Source organism: Rhinolophus ferrumequinum, chromosome 7, assembly GCF_004115265.2.
Source record: "Rhinolophus ferrumequinum isolate MPI-CBG mRhiFer1 chromosome 7, mRhiFer1_v1.p, whole genome shotgun sequence".
NCBI lineage: Eukaryota > Metazoa > Chordata > Mammalia > Chiroptera > Rhinolophidae > Rhinolophus > Rhinolophus ferrumequinum.
In genome coordinates, this window is record NC_046290.1 from 27,491,350 (window position 1) to 27,519,026 (window position 27,677).

Here is a 27,677-nt window from a genome sequence, read left to right on the forward strand (position 1 = left end):
CACAGCCGTCACTCAGGGATGGTGGGTGATCCTGTCAAAAGTACTCGGTGCTCCTTCAAAGCACTCAGTGAAATTGGTTTGGTGGAGATTTTCTAGACATGTTCCCTGGCAGTTCTGAGGGGGATTTGGAGAAACAAATACTTTTTCAAATGATTAGAGAATCCCATGAAGTGTTATATATTGCAAAGCGTTTCTCACTGTGTGCAGTAAGGTGATAGAATTAGCCTCATTTCCTAAATGAGTCAGGAGTAGGGGTTCTGGGTGCTATTTTCCAAACCAAGGTATGGCTACTTGTGTGATACAATGGTCTAATCAGGGTACCAAATGGACCCCAATGTACCATCATCTTAAATGCAGGCAGGAGCATGAAAAGAAGAAATCATAGCATAGCTGATAAATCCTGTCAAGTATTCATCTTTTGTATTTTTATATCTGATGTCACAAGAATGAGAACAGGATTTTGAGCAAGTGTGGGAAAGTGGAAAAAAATCCAGCCATTCCTGGTAGTCTTTTGTAATGTCAATATCTACTGCTTTAGTTTAACTAGTTAATTAACAAGACAAAGAGGCTTTTGTAAATATCATGATAAAAGGACTTCTAGCTGTGAAACAGATTTCCTTTCCCCAGAAATACCATAACCTTCATATAAAATGACAGCTTACAGAAAGAGCAAGTTACTGGGATTTTTGGTTTTGTTTTGTTTTAGATCCCCAGAACATTGGGCCAGAGGTGATGGTGACTACACGAGGTGCTTAGCAGTCTCTAAAATGCAGGCTCACGAAGTAAAAAGGCTCTGGGAGAGATGGAGACCTGTAGCTGCTCCAGGAGTGCTTGGCAAAGAAGAAGAGAGACTTTAAACTGCCTGAGAATGAGAACAAGCCACCACTTGTAGAGAAAGTATAGAAATACGGAGCTCTGGAAAGCATGCCTGGGGTAGTGCAAAGTTGGTAGGGTTTAACAAGGTCGAGTAATAATCACACATCCCAGTACTTGCTCTAATTATCCTGGAACTACCTAAAACATATAATTCAAAATCCCTAGATGATTGTAATGTGTTCATCTTTCCTATGATTTGTAAACAATATACACCAACAGATAACGACTGTCAGTGTAAAAATATTAGGAAGATTCTAGATACTGACAAGTATGTTTTACCAGTTCTGCATATGCAAGGGGAAGCACTCTAGTTCTCTCCAGTGGTTAGGTGCCCAGAACACTGTTTTCATGTTTGTTCTTTTGTTTCCAAGTCAAGAATTATTTTTTAAAGGACAGCTGGGCTCATTTGAGGCTCTTAGGATATTAAACATGCAGTTAGGAACAAAGGAGCAATCAGAAGTTCAAAGTGCTATGCCTGGATGAAAAGTATATTTTGATAATCAAACAGCTCCTAAGAAGGCCTGCCATTCTCAGGGAAACAACCTCTCCCAAATTCAGAGCTGTCAAGTAAGTAGTCTTGTTGAGTATAGTGGATGGAGTTTTTTAACCTTTGGTTACACTAAATGCTGCCACAGAGTGTGTGAAAAGGATATTATCCCTGAGAAATCAACATTCCTTTAAACTGCAGCAACTAAAGCATATCCTGCTTCATGGGGAGGTATGGAGTTGGAGGTGAGAGTTTGACAAAAGCATCCTGCACTGTCCCTGCATAAAATGGCCCAAGGGTTTAAAGCAGTGGTTCTTGTACTCTGGAGATTTAAATGACACTTTAAAACGCGAGTTTTTGCTGCATTCGTCCCTTGTCCTTCAGCTCTTTGCTTGCCCCGACTGTACCTGTAAACATCTAAGCATAGTTCTGGAATGGTCCAGGAAACATGCAGCTTTCATGTTTTTCTTAGTGTTCTGCACCATTTTGTTGCAGAAAACTATATTCAGCTGTACCTCGTGTTGCCCAATCTGTTCTAATATCTGTCTGCAGGAGACTTCACAATGATTGAGGTTGATGAAGATCCCACTCATACATCCCATGCCAGAAGTTTCCACTGTCCCCCTGTGTCACAAGATACTATAATCTGAACACAGATTCCACTTCCTCACGTTTTTACATAGTTTCACAAAGAATATTTTTATCTTCAAGGTACCAAGGAGCTGGGAATACCAAATCATTCTCCTGTTGAGTTGAATATCTGCTGTCCTTTTTTCTTCATGTAGTAAACATCCTGGGCAGCCTGCTTCTTTATTTTCACAACCAAGTCTAAATAAATTCTACACATTGATAAAGATTTCACAGCTCAGCATGAAGTTTTGCAACATGCTCGTTGGGTACCCTTGCTTTAAAATATTCAAGGTCATTTCCACAATGGGAAGCCTGTATGTGACTGGGCTTAAAACATCCTAAACCCGGCTTATGGTCTCTTCCACTCTCCCCTTCTGGAAGAGCCCAATTCTCTCATTCTTTTACTTTCTCCTCTCCACTTACTTCTAAAAAATGAAGGAGGTATGTTGATTTCAGACAAATCTATAGCAGATCTCACTCATAAGGGATGTACTGGGAGAGCTCTGCTACAGTTCCCACCACTCGACCCTACATCTACTGCACTCCCTATCTCTTTCGGAGGCTCCCTCTTCACTTGCTTTTTTCCTCCATTTTTTCCTTTATTTCCTCCTTAAGCTTAAGTAGGGGAATTAATCTTAGGATATTAGGTCCTATCTCCATTTTCAGAGGATACTACAAATTTTCATAGAATTCTATCTTTCATCATAGGGCTTAGATATACATTCTACTAGAAAGGCAAAGGAGAACTGACTAACTAAATAAAAATTTCATCATTCTTAAACCACGCTTAATGGAATACAATAAAGGGGATGTGAGCATATAACATAAATTAGAAAAATCAGGCACAATCCTGTCCAAAGACAAGGTCAAGAAAATTTTCCTGGGCATTCATTTTAGAAGACGTAGTGTGGGAAAAGTCCTACAGAGATCTAAAAAGTAGAGCAAATATAGACAGTACTATTTTCCCCAGAAAATTGTCTCTTAAAGTTTGATAAATATATTGCATAAGAAATCAAAATCTATTTGTTACTTGAATTCCTTGTTAGAATTTCTTTGTTTTTGTCTTTTTCTTTTTTGTTTGTTTGTTTATTTTTGTCTTGGATTTGGGGCTGGTAACTAGTTTTGACAACTTTATGCCTTTCCCAGTGCCTTGAAATAAAAAGCTCTCCAAAGAATTGATTTCTGCTCTTACAGTTGGTAAAATTCACCAAATCATACTTCACAACATTGTTTGTGGCAAGGATTGGAAAAACTTTCAATTAGGTGATGATATGTTTCATAAACCACCAAGGAAATCTCAAATCCTCAGAGCAGATATTTTTTTTTAGGCAAACTTGCTCTAACCTTTGAATTACTTGGATTTTGAAGGAAATAAAAAGATCAGGGTAAATACCCCGTTCACTAGATCCCTCTGAGATGTGCTTCTATTGGATCATATATCTTTCCACTTAGCATTCCTTCCTGCTTGTCATTTCACATCAATCTGACTTTATTAGTATCACACTAATATCTATTTTCATTGAAGCATGGGCTACCGGATAGCCGGGACCCTGTTTCCTTTTGTCCATCCTTGTTTTCCCAGAACGTGGCAGGAGGTCTGAGCACACAGTGGACAAGGGAAGTGAGGCTCTCACCCTGCTTTCTACTTGCTCCTTGCTCCTTGCAGAACAGAAGCAGGTCAAGCATTATTGTCTCAGTGATGAGAGGAGACCAATAGTGGAGAAGAGCCACTGGACTCTGAGACCAAGGGCCTGAATTTTAGGATCAACTATGCAAAATTTCTGACTCATGGCTCTGAGTTTTCATCCATTTAGAATGAAGTTGCTAGAAGGAGAGTGGTTAAGTTCCCTTCCAGCTTTCAAATTCCAGGATTCTCACTTCTGCCAGTATAGTAACTATTTCTTCATTCATTTAATGAACAATGTTAATGATATTATGATGGTCCATTACACTTTAAGAACCAAATAGATCTTGTTCTCAAGATGTTGAGTCTGTATTATTTAAATCATATCACTCAACGTCCATACTTTGCTGCTTTGAAACATGTGAGAAATATGCTTTATTTTTTTATTATTTTTTTTTTTTTTGAGAGAACATTTCAGAGAAGGAGCAAAATAATTCCAAGGTTCTGGCATAGTGAATATTAAATTTCCTGGTGACTATTACATTTCAGAACGCGGTCATTTTTAATCTAATTTATCAATGCAACATTAAGTTATATTGGTTTAACGAGGCCAGAAATAATTTGTTTCCACGAATGGCCAGATCCTGAGAATTTTAACCAATGAACTTGGCTGATGATAAAATTGGTCAAAGTATGCACTGTAGCCACAGATTTGCTCTCCCTATGCATATATGTACTTAAAATTCTAAAATAAAGAACCATATCTCCTTTATCAATTGAAAGGTTCAGCACACAAGGGACCCATCCCATTATCTGACCTCTTTTAAACTTTTGGTTATTGCATCTGGCCCTCTCTCACAGGGATTATTAAAGTTTAAGACCCACTAAAGACCTTTTTGTCCATTTTGAACATGAACATATACGCCTCCTTTGTACCTCCTATGATTTGTATATTGCATTTCTTCTGCGTCAAAAGTTATTTTTCCCCAGATTCATCTGGCAACTTCCTGCTTTTGTAATTCTAAGATCAAAAATCCCTTTCTCTGTGAAGTTTTCCTGGAAATATCTGGGTTCATGAGGACAGAGACAGAATCTTATTTAACTTTAACTAAACAGCATCGAGTAAATGCCGGCCAAAGCAGGTGCTCAAGATATGAATGAATGATTATTAGCCCAGTCTTACGTCTTTGCCTGTTTTTCTTAATGGTTGGAATAAAGGTAGCAACACATTATACAAACCACCATTCTTTATGAGGAATTTCGCACCAGTAAGTATGAAACTTTTAGACCCAGATGTCTTTGAGTCCTTCAAGCAGAAACCAAATATACATCTGAACAATTCTAGACATGTTTAGAGTACTAAAAATGAGACAAATGGTTTTTTAACAAGTCATTCTTTTGGAGCTGTGACATTTCTTTAAAGTTTCAGGTAATTTTCTAAAAGAGTTCTTTTACACGAGTGGAGTTCATTTGAAAACGCTCCACACCGTCAGTGTAGGCTATAGAATCCTTCCCAGAATTGGGCCTATCAGGAGGAGAATCCTCTTAGTGAAAATTTTAAAAAGCAAGAACATAATGAAGGCTTTTCTCATTCAATTTAAAGACAGGGCACGTCACGCTAAGAGATTTTACCAGAGGTGTTGAAGAGTCCTCATGAATTCTTAGTTAACTAAAGCACAGAATACTGGGAATTTCCATCAGAACCAATATTTTGAGGACCCAACTTTTAAGAGAAAAAGCCAGACACAAGGCAATGAATTAGTATCAGGAGTTCTATATAAATAGGCCTTCCTAGATATGGTCTTAGGTCAGTACACAAATGTTCCAGATGTACGACTGGCATTTGATTCATTCAACAAATATTTACTGAGCATCTACTATTTGCCAGGCACTGTTCTAAGCACTGCGGACACAGAGGTGAGCAAAAGAGACAAAAAAACTATGCCTTAACCAAGACGCAGGGATTGGTTCAGTCATATAATGGAATATGATTTATTCACTAGTAATGTTGCATATGAATATTTATTAATGCATAAAAACGTTCACAATCTGTTGATAACTGAAGAGAAACATGCCCTTTTGGAGTTTCGATTTTATTAAAGAAAGACATAATAAATTATTAGGTAAAATGTAAAGTTATACTGTGCTATGAAAACCACTCACCAGGTGAGCAACTGTTTCGGCTTCTTCTGTTTCTGGCTTTGTTTTGGCTGGAGACTTAGGAGTGGAGGGATTGGTAGAGGACTTTTCCCCTGGGCCCCACTCATACTTTATTTCTGCACTGTGCGTAGTAAGTGGTTCTGCATCATCTACTTGTCTCTTCCCTCATCAGAATTCGAACTTCTCCAGAGAAGGACTGTGTTTCTTTTATCCCTATGTCTTCAGTGCTAGAAAATGTGCCCCTTATTGAAATCTCCTCGTTTGGTTTCTGGAAGCCATACCCCTTGAGGTATTTTCTTCCAACCTTTGGTCCCACTTCAGTTTTTCTGCAACCCCTTTTCTTCCGCCCAAACCTAAAATGTTGGTGATTCTCAGAGGTCTGTCCACTTCTTTTTGGATTTTTATCCCCTCTCTCAATGATTGCATTATCCCTGTAGCTTTATATCCAATCTGTGTGATGGTAACGTCCCAAAATACTTCTGCAGCACAGACCACGCTCCAGAACTCTAGGCCCTTTGATCCAGGCTGCCTGATGGTCATCAGGACGTGGATGTCCTACAAACCTCTCAAAGTCCACATATATTGAAGCAAACTATCATCTTCCCTCCCTCAACCACCCTTACGTCCAGCGTTTCTGGCCTCAGTAAATGGTATCATGGGTGACCCAAGCCAGAAGCCTGTTTTTATTTTGACTTCCCCAACTCCTTTCCTCTCCTCTCCCTATAACAAGTCAACTATCCAACTCCTGTAGATACTACCTCACTAACATCTTTAAAATCTCTGTCCACCTCTCTTTGAATCCCTAGTGGCATCACATCAGTTTAGTCTGTCCTCATAGGTATCTAAATTGCTAACAAGCCTCATTAGACAACAATTTATTGACTCCCTATTACTTACCTAAATCCTGAGGGGCAAAACCAAAGTGCTTGCTGCACTGGGGGTTTTGGTCTGGTAACTCCTCTCTGTTCTCCCTGCCTGCAGTATTGTCCCACTCTAGTCCATTCCTTCTCCTGTAGAGAAAGTGATGTATCTAAATCCAAATCTGATCATAGTACTTCCCTGCATAAAATATTTCAATGAAATCTCAGGAAAACGCTCATGAAATGCAAGGAAGGCCTTTCATAGTATGCATTTTTTCTTTCTCTAAACTTATCTCTTGCTCTAATAGCAAATGCTATGTTACAGCACACAGAACCCCTTGCAATTTCCCTAATACACTATGTATTTTCTCTGATACCCAGAAGCGTGCAGCTCCACATATTTAAAGAAAAAACTCCCAACAGAATATAGACAGACACACCCCAAACTTCTGATACCCCAGCTGTGCCTATGTTTACTCAAAGACAAACCTCATTGTACTACCTTCCCTTTCCTCCCCTAACACTGGCCGGACACCAGGTATCAGCTGACCAAGAATGTAGAAGTATGGAGCCTCTTAGACCTTCGACACACAGAAAATACCCTTGGAGTTCTAGTTATTACAACTCCTAAACCAGCATTTGATTACGTGATGTAAATGATTCTTTTGTCTTTGGAGATTATATTTTAAAAGTGCTCAGAGCTACAAAGAGCCATACAGCATCTGCAGCATCTCCTTTCAAACCAGAACAGGAATGATGCACTCAAGAACCCTTTTCAGCTTGCATAATTATCTTTCCAGGCAGTAAGGTACTTGTCTGAAATAATAACATCACAACCCACATCTATTCCAAACTCCACACTCCTGCTTCAGCTGGAAGTCCCATCTTGTTCTGAACTCGTAACAGAGTCATGCCATGGACAATCAATGTCCATTTACACGCCTTCCAAACTCTTTCCCTGCCTCTCCTGGAGAGGATACCAATATTAGCTAGAAGACTGTACTTGGGGATTTCTCTATAATCGCTTTGATACATATACACATTTAAAGGAAATAAACATCTTTGCATTGTTTTCATTCACAAAAACATGTCTTATTCCCCATCCACGCTGCCCTAGTCACAAGAATGGGTTGCTTGTAAGACATGGAGAGTCGCATGGGGAGTGTTGGTGAGGTCTAAGTTTGGATTGGGACAAGTGAGGATACTATCAGGAGGAGAAGAAAATAACTTCTGTTGACCATACCTCATGGCACCCCCCGCCCCCAGTGTATCTTTTTTCCTTTGGACATCAAATTCTTTCCTTTGGCTTCAATTTAACTTGAAATGATTGTTTGCAAAACCAGGACATTTACCTTTACTACCCAATTGCTTCTCCTCCAAAAAAATACCCCCTCAAAACCCATACAAACAAACAAACAAAAAAACTGAGCATCTTGATGTTCCTGAAAAATTTACTACAAAGATGGGGATTACTGCCAAGAGACGGCATTGTGCTAATGGAGAGAACACTGGACATGACTATAGGAGATTTTGATCTAGGTAAAAGTTAGCAAGTGACTTTGGGCAAGTCATTTCATGAATGTGGATATAAGAGCACAGGCATCAGAAATTGTCGAGATGCTATTATTCACTCACTTTTGGGTCACTTTTAATTGTTCCTTCATGAACACAAATGTTAAGCTTATTATTATTGGGAGTATCAACAATTCCCAAAGTATGTCAATCCCCATTTTTAAAAATAAAAAATGGCTTCTCATTTTAATTCAGTTTACATATAACCCAGTTTACAGAGTACCATGTCTGAACAAAACTTTCTGCTGTTAATGTATTCTGAAATATATGCTATGAACCCTTACTTTCTCCCTTTCTATCTCTCTGCTGAGGGGCCAAAGTGGGAAAGATTCAGTAGGCCATGTCCATCTGGAGGCCTGCATGGCAGAAAGGGAGGGCCACATGGGTGTGGAAAACTCACATCCTAGGGGCCCAACATTAGCTCTTGAAATTAACTGCACAATTACCTCAGTCACAACAAGCTGTCGTCAAGGGTGACAGAGAGACTAGAAGCAACTTAATGAACCATTTTCAGTTTTACTATAACAACCATGTGTATGCAGACATGCTTGACCTCACTCAGAGATGGACATATGCTTATTTGCAACAGAATCTGCTGGGTTGGTTGATGTCTTTAAACAATGGAAATGTGATTAATGACAACAACAAGTGCTTCTCAGAACAGTGCCTGTCAACGTTTTCCAGCTAGCCCAACCTGTCAACAGATCCCAAAGGACAGGTATTTAAATTATTTGTTAACTGTGGCTCGTCTTTGCTGCTTGCTACAAATATATATAGATTTCAGAAAAATATTAGAGATGGAATTTTAGAAAACAATCTTATCAATTAAAACTTGTCATTGTCATAATTTAAGGTGTCACTGGCTGATTATGAATTTGTCATATATTAATTTGCTTCTTAAAACATGCAAGACTTGATTTCTGTTTGGAATATGTAACTAATTTATCTTTTATAATTTTCTATGGTATCTGACTTCCAAAACTACTCAGAAAAATACTTAATAGCTATTATAAGCCATTTTAGGGTCTACAAAACTGAAGAGCTGGTGGTTCTTGTCTTCAAGGAGCTCTGGTGTAGTCAACGAGTAGTTTTCAAACCTGACCCAACACCCAAATAACACTGGGATCCAGGAGGCCCCCTACAGAATCTCCATAGAAGGGGGTTGAACGTGTGTAGATTGTGAAGTCCCACTGGTTATTATGATGCACAGAATCACTGAAATCGACTTAAGTTTAGTTCTAAAAATGATTCTAACAAAACAAAAACAATGATAAACATAATAGAAATCTCTCACAGGAGAGTTAGAGAAAAACAAAACCCCAAGATCTCTGTTGCAAGACAGTCATATAACATCTGGCAATTAGTGTATGGAATTGTTATGTGTGCCCACATCTATTGAAAATCCAAATCATAATACTACACTCTATTACAATAAGGTTCTATTTAAAGTAAACTTAATTAGTCTCAATAATGAAATCCCTTCCTAGGAAATTAGGTTCTCAAAGAGCATTATTTACTCTTTTAATTTAGCAGAGTACCACTGAGTGTCCTTACAAAATGGTGGTTGTAAGTAATAATAATGAAAGTCAACATTTATTGATCACTCACTATGGGCCAAACACTGAGCTAAATGCTTTGTGTGATTATTACATTTATGCTTCACAGTACTCCTATAAAATAGGTGTATTTTTATTTGCATTTTACAGAGGAGGAGCTGAGGTTCAGGGAGTTCAAAGAACTTGCCTAAGATCACATAACGGCAAGTGGCAGAGTCAGGACGAGCCCAGCTCTGTGTCCAGAGTGAATGCTTTAAGCTGTTTAAACTATAATGGAAACATGAATGAATATGAGAATCTACCTCACTCCCTTCCCAGGATGGAGATTAAATAAAGGAATGAAGAAATGAATGGATAGACTGCTTTGCTACTCTCTGCTGGAAGCCATATCTCAGAGCTAGCAGCCAATGCCTAGCTCTACAATTCATTACAATTAAAAAAAAAGATCACCATTATACAAAAGTAATATAGTTAAAATGGATATTTCACTTAATTGAGTTTTAATCTTGAACAAATTATCACTGTTGTAATATACAAACTCTTGAATCACGAAAACTCTCACAGAAAACTCTTATAGAGGTGCTGCTCTTTGGTCAAGCCACCAAACAGAACACCACGTTTATTTTGATGTTAGTATGTTACTTAGTACACTGACCAAAGGCAGTGATCTGAAAATTGGATTGCCTTTTCCTCTATTGCTGAAGCATTGGCAATTTAAAATATTCTGGATAAGAATCAATGACAGCCTTTGGAAGCCATTTTCACATGTTGGGGAAAGCTATTCTTCTGACAGAATTTGAAATTGTTTGTTATTGAAAATCCCTGAATTTGGAAGTATATACAAACATTTTCTTCTCTTTCATTTTGCAGGTGTTAGTAAATATATGATACTTTCATATAACTGCTTTGGGTTAGTTGTGAAAAGAATCACATAATTTCAGAATTTAATCAGAGAAAACTCAAAAGGTGGAGTGATGTAGAGGGTAAAAAAAGAAACACAGACTCTGAAATCAGATGTGTTTGAATCACAGCTCTGCCGTAGATGCTGTGAAAGTCTGGGTGAGTTGGTTTAGTTTGCAAAGGCTCATTTTTTCCACATATGAAATGGAAGTGAAAATATGTGCATCATTCAGCTGTTAGGAGGTCTAAAATGGGCACATATTTTATGTGCCTATTATAGTCATTCAAAAATCTATTATTTCTCATTCCAATCCCTTCATCTGATAGTTGAGAACATTGAGGTCAGAAACCGACATCCTGAAAATCATACACATTCAAACCTGGGCTTATGGATGCCACTCGTGTATTTTCCAATAATGCATTAATTTAAATAACAAAGGATTTATGAGTTAAGTTTTAAATGTAGACATTTTACTTCACTTTCCACTGCTCGCCATTTTCCTAGGACACAGCAACTTCTAGTCAACTAAGGCTACATATCGCTCATTGTAACCCTGCATAGTCCAGGAAGAAGAAAATCAGGATAATTCATTTGGTTTGTGATCATCTTTAATAATGAACTACCAGTAACAGGTCAGGTCTCTCAACAGTTGGTGTTCATGAATGCCTGTTGGGCATTTCTTCCTGTTTTGGTAATGATTCAAATAAAACTAATGGTACCATATGATTAGATTTCCCTTACAAAATGTTGTAATATGCATGTCCTTATATATCGTTACCGTTACCATCAAATCAGAGTATTGATGCTGGAAGAGGGGACAAAGGCTGATCAATGCCTTCACTTCACAAGATCAGGAAACTGAAGACAGGTAAAGTTGACTTCCTCCAGCTTACACAGTTAGTAAATGCCATGCTGGGTTGAGAAACCAAGTCAACACCTGCTTCTGATTTATCTTAGTACTTACCATACTATGCTAAAATAAACTGTTAATGAATATGTCAATCCTATAGAAAGTAACCACCTTAAGGACCAGGGACTGTGTCTCAGTCATTTTGAAGTCTAGGCCCTAAGCAAAGATTGGGTAAAAAAAATATCTATTGTTTGATCCAAGTCAAAAAAATAATAATTAATATATCGAAAGAAAGACTTTATCTTCAAGAATGTTTTTCATATATTATCTTATTCTATGAGGCATGACTCTAAAGTACTGGGATTTTCTTTTTATGGTGAACACCCCAAGACTTACAAGCTGCAAGTGAACTATCATTTAGAATTGTTACCTGTGGAGATGATTGTTCACTTATCCCACCAATGGGAGGATGATTCAAAACTTTTTATGACCCTCCATTGAAATTGCCTTTAGAGTACGATCATGAGGCACATAAGAAAAATTGATCTCATTATTTTCTCACCTGGATTTTGACTCCAAAGAGCATTTATCAGCTTTGCTCACCCACCTTATTTATTAAACTTGGCTCTAATAAGAGTAGTTTGTTTAAAAACCAATTCACTTTGAAAGGATAAAGATTTACGAGACCTTCCCCACACCACCCCCCCCAAAAAAAATAACTATTCTAAAATTTCTTCAGCATCACTTGGATGGATAAATAAATTACCAAAGTGACTAATCTGAAGGCAGCAGACACTGGAATGCATACATTTTGGCATATTCATTTTAAAAAAAAACAAGCTACATAACCAAATAGTTTCTGTTTCCTTAATCCCTGGGCAGTTGGCATCATTTGTTTAACAAGTAAAGTAACTGAGCCCCAGGAAATATGACCATCATGGGATCTTCTGTGCAGTAGCTGCTCTAGGCCAGTGGTTTTCAACCAGGGGAGAGCTCTCTCTCTCTCCCCCTGTCTCTCTCTCTCTTTCTCTCTCTCTCTCTCTCTCTCTCTCACGCACACACACACACACACACACACACACACACACGGTGAACACTTGGCAATATCTGGAGACATTTTTGACTGTCATGACTCAGGTGGGAAGGTGCTACTGGAGTCGTATGGTAGAGGCCAGAGGTGCTGTTGAATATCCTACAGGACAGCCTCCCACAACAAAGGGTTATCGTGTCCAAAATGTCAGTTATGCTGAGGCTGGGAGACTCTGTTCTAGGCTGGGAATTCTGACTCCCAGTCTCGTTCGCAGCCTTCACTAATGGCAGTGTGAATATCCCTGTGTTCTCATGTTTCTTTAAGAAAATGTATCCACATGTATTTTTCTTTGCTGATGAAAGAGTACATTTTTTCCATGCTATTTTGTCACATAAATATCTCCTTTTGCCTTAGGCTTCTTTACCAAAGGGTACTAAATTGTCACAGAGGTTGCAGGGAGATGCATTTGGCATCTTAAAAGTCTAATTGGCAGGAAAATTAAAGCAACTTAAAATGCATTTGCTCTTTAGGGAGATGTGCTATTCCCACTCTATATTATTAGATCTGAGAGACAGCTGTGGCAAGAGCAGCTGGGACTTCCTGCACTATCGTTTTGGCAAGTTGTTATAAAATTGTCCCTTCTCACTAAAAAACTGAGAAGGAAGAGGGGGGGAAACTGTGCAAAGTCTAACCACACTTGTCTAAAGGTTTTTTCTTAGCTGTCTTTTAGAAGTCCCCAAGGTGGCTCCCTTGTCATCAAATTAAGTTAATAAATGAAGCGATGTACTTCCTTTGATACGTACTTTTGATAATAGAGGAACAGACATATACACTGGTTAGGACACAATGTCAACCCTAAAAGCTTTTTTCCCACCTCAGATTTTTCAAATAAAATATATAACATGTAGTTATCAAGTTTTCCCAGAGGACTTGCTGAATTTTGAAGTCGAAAGAGCACCCTTTCACATAATAGTTTTGCTTCCCCTTCACCCCATAAACAGCTGTCATTACGTAACACCAACAAGCATACAAAGTGTTGAGTGTCCGTGGCTGGTCTTTCAAACCTCCATGGAACTCTCACTTGTTGGCCTAGTCTGAACCTATTGTCTGGAAATGTTCCCAAAACCAAGCACAATTTCCTACCTTAGAAACGATGCTTTTTACCATTTTCAATGGTCAATAATTGGACAACTACCAAAAGTACACTACATTTAAGAAGAGAAAATAGACATGCTCTTGATATATGAGCCTAATGTTACAATGGTTTGAGGAAAGGCAAATGGCAGGAAAGGTCAGTGGATTGTTGTCCTGAGATATTAGAGAAGTCACTTTTGTCATCTTTCCTTCTTTTGAGCCCCTATGGTGCATGAAATCCACAAGTCAAAATGTTACTACTCCGTTGTAATCTCTGCCTTGTAATCTCTCACTGTCTCTTATACAAAGCTCACATTCCAAGGAGACAGCCCTATAACCCAAAGACCGGCATCAGGAGGCAAGATTTCATAAGACACTACACTAGGCTTCTCCTGTCCCCACTCTTAAGTCCACAGCACGGTCTTCATACGTTCTTATCGTTGAGGCACTGGCTCACTCAATAATGGATGGATTCTTATGCTGGGACCCTGGGAAAAACTGCTTTGGTCCACTTAGACGAAGAGAAATTAAAATTCTCTAAATTATTAATATAAATAACATCCTAGTCACCAAGTGGGCTATATTCCTTTCTTCCATTCTCCACCCCACCATATCTAAGTTCTGTCTGAATTTTTATTGAGAGTTATAGAAGGACAAAAGTCCCCAAAGGTCACAGAGGTAAGTCATGCAATGTTGGGGAAGAAAAAAAAGAACTTTCACAACTACAGCAGCCAAAGAAAGAGGTCTCAAGAAAAACACTAAAGAAAATATGAGATCTAGAGAAAGCTAAAAGAATGTAAATTTATGTTCCAGGACAATCATAAAACTAGGTGAGAAAGTACTTCATTGGGTGTTTCAGCACTTTTTTCTCTACCCTCAACTGGAAGATAAGGGCAACTGCATGTGACACTCTTGTTTCCTTCATGAGGAAGAGTAAAACAATGTGCTCTTCCAGGTGTTGAGAGAAGACTAGGTTTCTAGTTAATTTTCATTACTGCTCTCCCACTCCTTTCAAAACACACGCACGCAGGCACGCACACGCGCGTGCACTTGCAATTCAAAGTTGGCCACCTAGTGGCAGTTCGAGCAGGAAATGGTGGATCATCACAGGCCTTTATATACACAGCCCGTGTCATGGAGACAACAAAACATCCCTGTCCATGGTTCATGGCATTAGGGAACCTCAGTCTTGAACAGATACAAGAGTCCTTGGCCATATCCGGTCCCGGGGCTGCTTGAACACATGGGAGAAGTGTAAGCACACAGTGGCAATGAGTTGTGTGTTAATACAAAGGTGTGAAATTCCCCTTCAGTCATATAAAACCATGTGGAAATGCAAGTCTGCTTGTGAATAGCAATGCGTCGAGTTAATTACACACCCCTTTATCTGCTAACCAGTAAATGTAAAACTAAGACCAGAATAAAACTAACTTCCCAGCCTATTTTTTTTTAGCAATAGATCCTGCATGCCTTTCCACCAAATCCACAGGTGGTCTCTGTGAACAGATTGAACTTAGATGGAACTATGCACTCCACCAAATTTCCCTACAATCTATTTATTATAAGCTACTTACTACAAGTATTTTGTTTGGAGAAACAGACAATATAAACTAAACTCTTCAAAAATGAACCCAAAAAATCTGTAAGATGTATTTTCATGAGTAACTTTTTATAACATTATTGTGTTATTTTCATGACTGGTTCACTTTTGAACCTGTGCTAAATCATATTGATAACAGCTTTTCTGTTTAGTATTCAGATAAGCAGCAGCTCCATGGTGAATCTGCTCAGTTTTATACTGGCCAAACCTCACATCCATTTCCAAAGGGCAGCCTGTGCTTTTAGCATTCGTTAATGAAATCACACATTACAGTCTCACGGCCACATACCACTCCTTCAAGATAGGATGTCACAGCTCCAGAAACAACTCGTAAGCTTCTTTTAACAGCCGAGGCCACAGGAAAATAAGTGATGAGGGGGGAGGGAGGAAGGAATATTTTAAAGCAAAAATTCAAGCTATATTTGTGATTTCTGCAAGTAAAAATCAATTATGACAAGCAAGTCTCTCGCTATTCCTGTCTAATTATTTTTAGTACTGTAAGTTAATTAGCAAGAAGCTACAATCCCAGACATATTGAGCAAAAGAGACAGCAGATTTGTGCTCTATAGAATGAAGGCAAATAGTAGTGTCTACAGGAGATGCATGTAGTATTTTCTCCTGACATCCTCCAAGGGCAGATAGCTTGAGAAAATTTCACGTTTCCAGCTTTCTTTGTTGTTGTTGTTATATTGAAAATATTATGGAAGAAAACATTTTATCAACTTAATGTAATACATTCAAGTTGAAATGTAGTTGCCTAGAATGGTGTTAGTCAGTTACTGGAGATTTATGTTCCAGTTTTGTTAGGTGGGGCACACTTCAAGCAACTCCTTGGCCTTTTATTGTTTGACAGAGAGGATTTGGCTTATATCAACTCACTTAAATAAGCATTTATACGTACCAGGGTCACCCTTGGTAATCAACACATCAGTCACCCAAAGCTGTGTCTACCAAGTACACCCAACACAAACAAGCATTCAGGGGCACCTGTTCAAATAAGGCCAAGAAAAATATGCCTCCCCCTGACACAAAGGGCAAGAAAACAATTCAGTTGAAAATATGACCAGTGGCCACATCGTCTTCTGCTTCTTTGTGCCCTGAATGAGGTGTGAAATTGAGAAGGAAGCTGAGATGTTCACAAATATTAGAGACTCAGCAATTCCCTTTACAAAATGCTGTGGTCTCACATTTTTTTTTCCACCCTCAACCCCTTCAGCCTCTACCACCTGAGATTCCTTATACTTGTCAATCAATTCCAACCCCTGCCCAGTGAGATAGGCAGAAACAAGATCACAGAGGAAAAATGTCAAGATGATTATCAATATGGCTCAATTTGAAGAGTTCGCATTTTAAGTAGATAAGCCCTGGGCTAGCATATCACCAGCTCTTTGATTTGCCTCATTATCAAAATGGTCTGCGCTTCTGCATAGACACAGCCTCAATTGTTTCAATGAGAAAAAGAACAACAAAGAAAATAACATGCAAAGCCTAATTCACACCAGAGGCTTTCAAATCAAATGGAAATAAATGATATTTCTTCCTTCACATAGCACTGAAAAGGGGAAAAAGAAATTAAAAGGCAACCCCTGATATTTGGAAGCTGGCCTGACACTCACAACTAGGCCATGTTGCTCTCCTGTTGGAAATAAACAACCTCCCCAAATACTAACCTCTGAGGTTATTGGAGACCATGGGGAGTAAGAAAAATAAAAGGATACTTTGTAATTTTTTCTAAGCACACACACAAAAAGATCACCCACAAGACAGCCATACAGTCTCCTCTCTAGACTAAAATGAGTGACTGCAGCTTCCTTACCAATCATAGTTTGTGCTCCCTCCAACCCTACAGATAGGTCTTGCTCAGAGACCCAGTTGTGGAACTGTCCTTGCTTTCTGACAGCAGCCAATGTAGAGAGAACTTCTGCTTTCTTAGCCTTCCCCCAAGTCCCCCAACCTAAACCCCAATTCTATAAGAAGAGGTCCTTTCTAACACCCGCTCACTGGGATGTTTCACGGCTCTCCAAGGTCTGCGTTCTCCCTCGCTGCCACAAGTAATAAACGCAGTGTGTTCAACTCTGTGCCTGATTCGGCAATCACAGAACACTTATACCCTCTCTTCCCCCCAGTTCAAAATAAAAAGGTCTCTCCAGAGTGGAGCTGTTCCTCCTTGGATGAGTTTTCAGCTAAATGGCCTCGAGCTCCACTTTGGGAGCCCTGCCTGCAGAGGGCAAAAAGGAGAGGTGGTGGCCCGAGCTGTCCAGATCCATTTTACTTAACTCAGATGCCTCTTACTTGCTCATCATCTACTGACAACTCAGGTTATGGTTCATTTCCAATCCCAAGCAAGCCTCCCTCTTCACTCATTTGCTGGCTAAGCCCCCAAACCACTGTGCCATGAATAAACACCCCTGCTTCCTGCATACTCCGTCTGTATTTCCTCTGCCCCTCACCCCCAAACCCCCTGCCCATCAAGCCTCCTCCTCTCTGCTTTCTGTGAGTGCCAGCTACAGGCTAGGCTAGCTCCTTTTCAGACTAACTCAATCTGCCCAGCAATTCCACATAAGAAAACCGAGACTCAGAGAGTCACTAACGTGGGTGAACCTCTATCCATGCTTTTCAGAAAAGTATGTGTTTCTCTCTCTCTTTCTCTCTCTCTCTCTCTCTCTCTCTCTCTCTGTCACACACACACACACACACACACACACACACACATACACACACACACACTCCCCAAGCACTGAATGGGTATCTGACTTCCCAACAGCTTGGAACCCTCTCCAGGCTTTGACTCTCCTGATCCAGATAATGAAAGGTGCCTGCCTGGATTTGTCTGCACTTTCATCTTACCACATCATCAGAATGAAGGAGAGAGAGAGCTTTTATGTGCACTTCTGTTTCTAAAACTCTTGGGTCAAAAGTTGTTGAAAACAGAGAGAGTTAGAGTCAGCCCCCCTTCCTGCTGTACCCCCACGACCCAGGCTGAATTCACCCTTCTGTCACAGGGTCTCATGGTTGGAAGTTGTTACAGAATCTTCTACTGTCTGAAATCAGGCCTGGGAAGCAGTTAGGTTGCAAAGTGCTGTAATGTTATTGGTTTTGGTGAAAGACACTGAGTCTGAAAGTTTCTAAGGCTTCTTCCATGGGAATGTGCTTTAGGGCTCAGGGGAACAAAGAACCCCTCCCAGGTGGCTTTGCCTGTGCTCCTACAGCACCAGAATCCTAGGATGCAGCTATGGGAGAGAAGATGCATCAAAGAGAATGGCTGAGGACCATTTGTTTGGAAACCAATGATGGGCTGCTCTACCTTAGTGACAGAATTCACAAATTTGAACTTAAATCTGGCAGGGTCTGTGGATGGAGGAGGCATAGCTTAGATAAAGGAAAAACTTAAGTAAAAAGGGGTGGGGAGGGAGGGGACTGATATATCTTGGGGTTGACTCTTTCCAGATCTTAAAACCAAGTTCATCAATTGGTGGGGGTAATTGAGGTGCAGCTTATCTGTAAACATGAGCAATGCTACTCAAAGTGACATCATGTACTGTCTGTTATAAATGAAAAACGATGAACCACAGACTCCTTCTAATCAGAACTTCTAAGGGGCGGCACCTGGGAATTTGCTTTTCAACAAATGCTCCATGAGCACAAACCAGTGTGCTGAACCCTGGGCTAGGAAAGCTGTTGCTTTCTGGAGCTTTCTTATAATTTACAAGCCAGACTCCTCTTTCTAGTGGTTCAAAAACCTAGATTCTGAATTGATTCCAGCACTGGCTCACAGCATCCCCAGAACACATTATTTAGCCTTTCTAATCTTCAGTTTCTTAAACAGCAAACTGGCAATAACACCTGTTGAACAAAAGAGGCCTCCAGCAAAAATATGTTGAAGAAATTAATCTTATGGTGAAAGCATCTTGTAAACAATGATTGTGCTAAAGCTGGTTTTCCACAGTTTCCTTGATATTCTTTCTCCATAGGCATATGGAACCCTAGGGGGAAGCGTCCCCTTTTACTGAACAGACTGATCCGGCAGTGGTTCTGCTGTGCTGCCCTATTTGGGGGCATGAGCTGGGGTCATGGAGATCAGTGCTCTCTCAGTCACGTTATATGGTAGCTGCTTTTCAACTCATCCCTCAGTGAGGCTTTTCTTGCCACCCACCCCCACTCCTAGCTGCTGAGACGACTGATGCTACAAGTGAACAACTTCCCAGAGACCAGCCCCACATGTGCTGGGTCCAGGCAATGACAAGGTAAATTGGGTAGCAGAAATATTGTTTCAGGTGTTGGTGTGAGCTGAGTATGTCTCCATTAGATGGAAAGAGTCTATTGTCTTCATGAGGCAGAAAGAGAGAGCGCCCAGGGAATGTACGTCCTGCACAAAATCCCGTCCCAAGGCCCAACCTCTGACCCTCCACACATCTCCAGGCACCATGTTATATAGTGCACAGTGCAGACCGAGAGCCAGCTCATCATTCCATGTTGGTCTCTGCAGCCTGATGTTCTCTGACCCTCCCTGGCCTTGCTATCCGTCCTCTGTTCTCATCCCTCCCAGGGGTGTGGAGGACAGAATTCTGCCTTCAATCCAGAAGACATGGATTTTAATCCCATTTTTGCTGCCAGTTAGTTTTGTGACCTGACAATCATTTAGCATTCCTGTGGCCTCAATTTCCTTACTAAATGGAAAACGGTTAAATAGGCAGTAAGCACACGGCAAGGAGGGTTAAGTCCCGTTTCCTCTCTGTTTTCTTCCTTTCTACTATTTTGCAGTGCTTCTCTGGGGCCCCTCATGCCAGCATCCTACGTGGGTTTGCTTTCTTGAGGCAAAGACACACACTTCAGACCTACTCTTCTCACAGTCTTACCCTCCAATATACTTTATTTCCCCAAATCTCTAGACCTGACTCTGCCCTCTGACATGACAGGTAACATATTACACGCACCCACTTCTAAGAAATGTGAATTTTACCTAATTTGCAGGAGTAAGCATGGGATTTAGCATCAGGCAGACCCAAATTATAATCTTGGCTTTGCTAAATGAACACGGGATACTTGAGCAAGGGACTAGACATTTTTCAGCCTTGGTTTTCCACCTCTCATGGACCTAATAATATCTACCTTGTAAGGTTGTGGGGAGGATTTAATGAACATAGTTTCTATAAAGCCCGTAGCACATTGCCTGGCACATAATGTAGGCTCTACAACTGGTTTTCTCCCTTTCCCCAGCTGGTAATATGGGTGCTTATTAAAAAACAGTCACATCCTGAAAAGTCTGCCTTACCTGCAAGGCGATGACAGCAATAATAAGAATGGCCAGGGCTGCACAGTGTCCAACTCCAAGGGGTGTCATTCACATAGAGTGATGCCATGAATGGTGTCCCAGGGCTCCAAAGGGGCAGCACTGTCACTAGTGCTGAAACGTCAACATCTTTCATCTTGTTCTCCTCCCAACCACTTGCTGACAGCTTACTTTGTTTTCTACCTTGGACTGGTGAGCTCTTCTTCAGTATCTTCTATCCTTATTCGACCTACATAATCCATTCAGTTTTATTCCCTGAGGTCCAGTTTTGATTTGCTCCCTTCAGTGACTCCCTAATACTTATTTAAGGAAGCTTAGCGTCCCCAGACTACATTTCCATCCTGCATAATCTTCCCCTTCTGCCTTTCCTTGACTCATCTCCCATGTTCCTTTACATTTCACTCTGTTCCCACCAACCCTGACTTCTCTTCCTCAAGATTCTCTCCCTCCATGCTTTGTTCTTGCTGCTCCCTCAGCCTGGGAAGCCACTGCCATCCACTTCTGCCATCACAGTCCTGTCCTGTATTCAGAGCTGACCAAAATCTTTCCAGGTATCTCTCTCCTTTAAATTGCCATAGGCTTTGGTCTTTAATTCTCCTAGTTTTTCCAATTTGTAGTTAGGTCATGTACATATGATCTTGTCCTTTAAAATGTCCTTGGTGCTTGATGGGTACAACGGTGTCTTACTAATTTTAATATGCTCACAGAACTTAGGGCTGCTCAACAGATACATACTAAATGGAGCCTAGTCCCATTGAATAGACTGGCAATTTCATCTAGATAATGAGCTACAAACAAATTTCCAGTCCCCTCTGGATTCTCACAGATAGCAGGGAGAGAGTATGGGGCAATGGGTGTAAGACTCCATCTCTGAAATCACACATTAAAGCACAAAGTGATGTCTAGAAAAGAGAAGGCATTCAAACATGTTAGTTTTATGAATAAACACAAAAACGGAGTGACCTGGATTTAAATACTGAATCTACCTTTTCTTAACTGTGTAATCTAAATAAGTTGCTTCACTTTTCTAAGACTCCATTGCTTCATCTTTAACATGGGATGGCAAGAGTATGTAGTTTGGAGAAGTTTTGTGACAATTAAATCAATCAATGCCTATAAAGAAGGTAACATAGTATTAAAAAGGTAGAGAACAGTTAAAATAGCTTATTGTTATTATTATCTAAATTGTTGGCCTATATAAATATTGTCTAAATTAATTCAACATCAATTTACTTGCAAAAATCCATTGCTCCTTAAAAACTCTGACAGGTGGTCTGACTCTTTTTTTTTTTTAACGAAAAAGACCTATAATTTAATAAACTTCAACAAATTAGGGAAGGACTTCACTCAAGCTGCATACCTTCTTTTTAAGAATGTGTGAATTCTGTGGGGGTGAGGTGCAAAAGCTGGTGTTTGAAAAATAAATTAAAAATAGGTCTTTAAGAAATAAAAAATCTGCGTCTTTTGGCATTGCTAAAATGTAGAAAACGCATCTGCAGTATTTGGAACCTGTGGCCAGATTGAAAGCTCTGGTACCTAAATCCAGGCTGGATCTCGTCTCCTTGAAAGCCACCCACACCTTCAAACACTATTTTCTAAACACACGTGCTCAGAGTTTTGACAACCCAAATATCAGACATAATAAAAAGTTATAGAGGAACTAATCAAATGTGAGATCTTAGATTGCAGGATTTAAGGACTGGAAAGGATCTTGGAGATAATCTAGTTCAAATTCCAAATTTTGCAGCTGAAAATACTTAAGGCTCAGAGAAGTCTTCCTACTGCTTACTGATTCCTCTTTCAGTGGCAAAAGTGAGTCTCATCACATTATTTTGGTGTTAACATAGGAGTTTGGGAAGGAGCAGCTTTGGTATAATAGCAAGAGGAAAATGTAAGAAAGAGTCTTCTTCGTGGGCGTCTTTGCTTGAGGAAGAGAGAGAGGTAATGTGATCTTGGGGAATCAAGGGTTCTTTCACTCTTTCACTCTTTGCAAGGCACTATGTAATGGCTGACAATGACCTTTTCCTCTAGGCCACATTCAGAAAGCTGAAATATGTGAAAACGAGACAGAATAAAACCTCTGAGTTTCACATTAATCCCATACCCAGACACAGACTTTGTAATTGGTTTAAAAAGAGGTCTTTCTAGTACTTCTGAGATGAAACTCTATTCGAGAATGCTTATAGCACAGCTGTCACAGCCATGTTCAGATATATTTGCAAACCATTTGCAAAGATTTTGTATAAGTCTACAGAGAAAATAAGTTGATTGGACCTATAGGGTTTTCATTTCTACTTTTTAAATTCTTTCTTTCCATACGTCGCTTTCTCTTGTCAGTGATACAGCTCTACTATTGCAGATATAAACGCCAGAGGCAAGTGAGAAGTTCTGAATCAGAGCAGATGGCTGAGGACTGTTTTAAAAAACTAATTTTATGGGCTGTTAATAAGTATGATCTGAAAAAATTTAAGTGCTTAGAAAACATTGTATTAGTTAAATTTAAACAGGATTCGTCACTAAAATACTTATTATAAGTGTTATAATGCTTATTACAATGCCTTTTATAAGCTAATGTTCATCGTTAATCTTTTGGGAGAACTGTGTAGATATAATATATAAAACTTTTTCAGCACTTTCCTAACTTATTTGATTTTCTTTGCCCAAATCCTACGTTAGTGATACTATACTAGACCATAAGTAACAAAAAGGAATTCAACTTATAACTTGCAAAGTTCTAAACTGCAGGAAATGCCATAAGAGAAAAATGAACGTCTTTAATTTCTTGAGTAGGTTCTTCTTGACTTCCCAAATGCTATTCCCTACACAGGTAAAAATCAGGTATGGTTCTTGGCCAAATGCAAAGCAGGCATGTTGTCTGGAAATGTGTGTTTTCCTAAGCATAGAACTACACAACAGATGGTAAAGATGGACCGGCCAGGGAAGACTCCCTTCATGCCCAATATGTAAAAAAGCTTCCTTCATTCCAGAGAGAATGGAGAGAATTGGAGTTGGCTGATCCCCAGCCCCTCCTGCCTCTTCCCCATCTCTGGTGCATCCTCAGGGATTCCTCAAAATCGAGGGGCTCTATGGGGTAAAGTTGAAAAAAAGACATTCTTATGTGCATATAATATAACTCAGTCTTTTGAAGTATATAAGAGGTGAAAGTTGTTACTTACCAGAGCAAGTAACTTTTTTAGAAGGTGGTGCTATTAAATAAAAAGCCATCTTATCCTGCTGAATACTTTGATGGGACGAGGTGAATGAAGGCTTAGGGCCAGGAGAGAGGTGAAATAACCTACAGGAGAGAGTAGAGTCTCCAAGGCAATATGGAGTAGGGGAAGAAAAGAGATGAGAAAAGGACATGGAGAACAAGGTAGAGGAGAGGATTCAGTCAGAGGACTTGAGGCTGGGGTGAAAAGTGGTACAGATGCGGCCAGGGAAAGATCCTAGGCTCCAAGATTTGTAATTACAAGTGAGTCTAAAATTCAACTTTAAATGATCTGCATTGCTATGATTATAAAACTTCCCCTGTCTACTCAGATCTTTGGTAAAATCTAAAAACCAATGTGGAAATTGAGTAAGAAGCAAGTTTCACGTCTCAAGTTATACAGAGTGGAATATGGACAAGCCCCATGGGATAATCAATCCATAAAATGATATAATCCAGAAGCAGCAAAGGTCATACCACAGGGATGTAAGAAATCTAGATATTGTTAGCAGAAATTTTAGGGAAGTTCTTATACTTGCATAGCGTGTACAATGAAGGGTTAGGGATCTTACTTAAATCTTTAGAAATGGGCAATCCCAGCTAATATTTGAGTAACAGAAGAAAGTTATGATTTTGTATGGAGGAACATTTCCACCCCAATGCCTTGTGACTTTGACAGCCCAAAATGCCAATAACCCCCAAATGAGTTGGTTTGTATTCCTATGATCAGTTGGCTACATATACTTGGATGATTTACTAGCACTTTAAATTTACTATGACCCCAACTGTTATGTTCCCAATTTCCTCTCCAAGTCCCCATCTCTTTGTTTCCTCCTTCTGTGAATGTCTCTATCACCCCTGCTACTTCTCAAGAAGAAACTCTTAAATCTTTTCTCCCACACAGCTTAATAGTCACCAAATCATCCTAATTTTTGCTGTTTGTATATATTCCCATTCTGTTTGCTCACTTCCCTCAGTTTAGCTTGCTTTACTTTGCTAAAACAGCTCTGAACACCTCCTAACTGCTCACTCTCTTCACTCCATTTAGCCTCAATGCTGTTCCAGTTATCTATCTAAAATGCAAATATGGTCAAGTTACTCTACTGCTAAATATCATTTTCTAGCTTTCCATTGCTCACAGGATGATGTGCCCTGTAGCCTGGCTAAAAGCCTTCTTACAGTGTCTCCTACCCCACTACAAGCCTCATCGCCTGCCATTCTCCACCTTACATGCCATGCTATAAGGCAACACATACTATTTTCACCTGCAAATCTTTTCTCCTCATCTTGTTCTCTTTCCCTAAAAGGACTTTGACTCCAAGCAAAACATTTATCTTCTGTTCCCTTACCATAATTCAAACTATCAAAGTTAAAAGTTATGATAGAAATTACGTTTTATCTTCAAACATTGTTTGTATTAATACTTTAAGTCAAAGAATAAGTAATATATACAATTCTACATGTTATAGCGCCCTCATGGGAAAGAGCCACAGAGATCTTTGGTGATCGCTCAAATTATACCTCACAGGTAACCGTACTCTACATATCTGGCTGGGGTTGAACAATGGAATGCCCACTCTCTGGAGGCTAATCCTTGTTTATGGTATAGTGCAAAGGCATAGAATATGGCTTGAGACCGAAGGAGGTTTCAGACTTCCTTTCATCATTCATTGTCCAAGTGGGCTTAGGAAAAACACATTACTTCTCTGAACTTCCACTCTTATCTGTAAGACAATATCTACTTCCCAGGGTTGTTGTAAGTAGATCCAATGTAATTAGGTATGTAAAAAGACTCTGCAAACGTAGAGAAAGGACTTTGTAACCTATAAAATGCTACACAAATATGAAAAGGTGCACTATGAAAAGAGAACTGGACATGAGTGAAAATACAGGATGCCATGTGTTGATCTGTGTCCTACAGAAATATACATTGAAGTCCTAATCCCCATACCTGTGTGACCTTATTTAGAAATAGGGTGTTTGCAGATGTAATTAAGTTAAAATGGCAGCATTACAGTGGGCCCTAGTCCAATTTAACTAGTGTCCTTATAAGAAGAGAAGACAGAGACACGGGTAAAATGCCAAATGAAAATGGAGGCAGATTTGAGTGATGTATCTACAAGCCAAGGAACACCAAGGAATTCCAACTGTTAGAAGAAGCTAGGGGAGAGGCATGGAAAAGAGTCTCCCTCAAAGGCCTTAGAAGGAATCAAACCTGCTGACACCTTGATTTTAGAATTCTAGTTTCTGGAACTGAGAGACAATAAGTATCTCTTGTTTGAAGCCACGCAGGTTGTGGTACTTAGCTATGACAGCGGTAGGAAACGAATACACATGGGTGTGAATTTTAGCTCCGTCACTTACCGTCTCTATGAATTTGGGTTACATTATTTGAATATTTTCCCTGACATTTTAAGGAAAATATTACCCTTTCCTAATATTTTAAGGAAAATATTACACTTACCTTTCTGTGATCGTTTCTCTGAGGCCACTGGCCACCCCTTTGACCACAGTGCTAGCTTTGGGGGTCAGCACCACCTGAGATATAAAAAACGAGCCCTTCTTTCTTCTCTCAGTGATGGACGCCTGAAGAAACTGAATCAGTTTCTCCGGGTCTGTGGTGTTGGCCCAGGGTGCTGGCATCATCTGCCCAGGCCAGAGGAAGGGCACTTCCAGAGCCACTGGACTGTGGTAGAAGACCAGCACTTGATAGTCCTTCTCCCACAGGTACTTTAGACTAACTTCCTGGGCAAAAATCGCTGGGCACATTTTATTTCCATAGATGTCTTTCAGCATTTGGACCAGTTTTTCATGGTGATATTTCTGCATCCCATAAAAATGGTTGAAGTCCAAGAACACCACCTCCTTATGGTGATCTGTGAGGAACGCATTGATCTCCTCAAGGCCTTCATTGACTTTGGCACTGAACAAACCATGAGCAAAGTAGAGTTCATTGTCGGGGTCTCTGGGCTTGGTGGAAATTCGAAGATCAAAATACCGGATCCCAGCTCCTAGCTGACCAGTAAAGTTCATCGTTTGAGTGGCTAGCCATTTTCGCATCAGCTTTTTGGCCACAGTTCCAAACACAGAGACAAAATTCTGTACAGTTTCTGGCTGTTCAGGACCAACTGGTGAGGCTTCATCAATGTAAAAGCTGAAGGAATCATGAGATCCTAGAAGAATAACAAGGCATAATATGGTTATATTTCAGTCCTTTGTCCTTCCCACCTTCTTTCCCTCTTGCAATGTCTATATCTGTCCCCCAAATGAGCCAAAGGAAATACTAAGCAATATTTATCTAGTTCATTCTCAGGCCTTAGGAGGGTCATTTTTATAGCCTAGTATAGTACGTAGAGCCTTTCAATAGACCAAATTGATTGTAAAATAATAAAAGTTCTTTCTGATCAATATTTTAAAATCCAAATGACCATATTCTACTTTTATAAACAAAGAATTTCATGTATTTATTAGAATTGGCTTTAAATACAGGTGATAAAAGTGACCATTCAAAAAGTAGGATTTGGGGGGCCCACCAGTTCCCAAATACTTTGTCTACAATGTTGCCCTTTTTCTTCATTTGTGGGTTGATTTGAAGCCTAGAAAGCTCATTTCAGTGAATAAAGAAGCTCTTTTCACAGGCAGATAGTCAGTGTATGAATTGTTACCTCAGGAATTCTGGTAACAAAAGATAACAAGATAGAGAAAGGGCTAAGTAAGGCAAGAGGACAGTCCAGTGTTGATGTATTTAACATCATTTCTGACCCTGCATTTAGGCAACTGTCAACTTAGAAGAAGCTAAGTACTCTTTATGTATTAAATAATTTTTCTTGCAAGTTAAGGCAACTGAGAGCATTTAAAAATTAAGCAATAGACTATTTTCTTCACAGCTATTTCCTCTC

The 27,677-nt window shown here is 39.7% G+C and overlaps 1 protein-coding gene across 1 annotated transcript in view; it reads right to left on the bottom strand.

Annotated features, from left to right (window-relative positions):
- PLCXD3 (phosphatidylinositol specific phospholipase C X domain containing 3) overlaps nt 1-27,677 on the bottom strand; it is a 139,942-nt gene that overhangs the window by 24,746 nt on the left and 87,519 nt on the right. Inside the window, exon 2 of the mRNA XM_033111138.1 lies at nt 26,243-26,951. Within this exon, the coding sequence (XP_032967029.1) occupies nt 26,243-26,951 (709 nt within the window). The remainder of the gene's footprint in view (nt 1-26,242; nt 26,952-27,677) is intronic.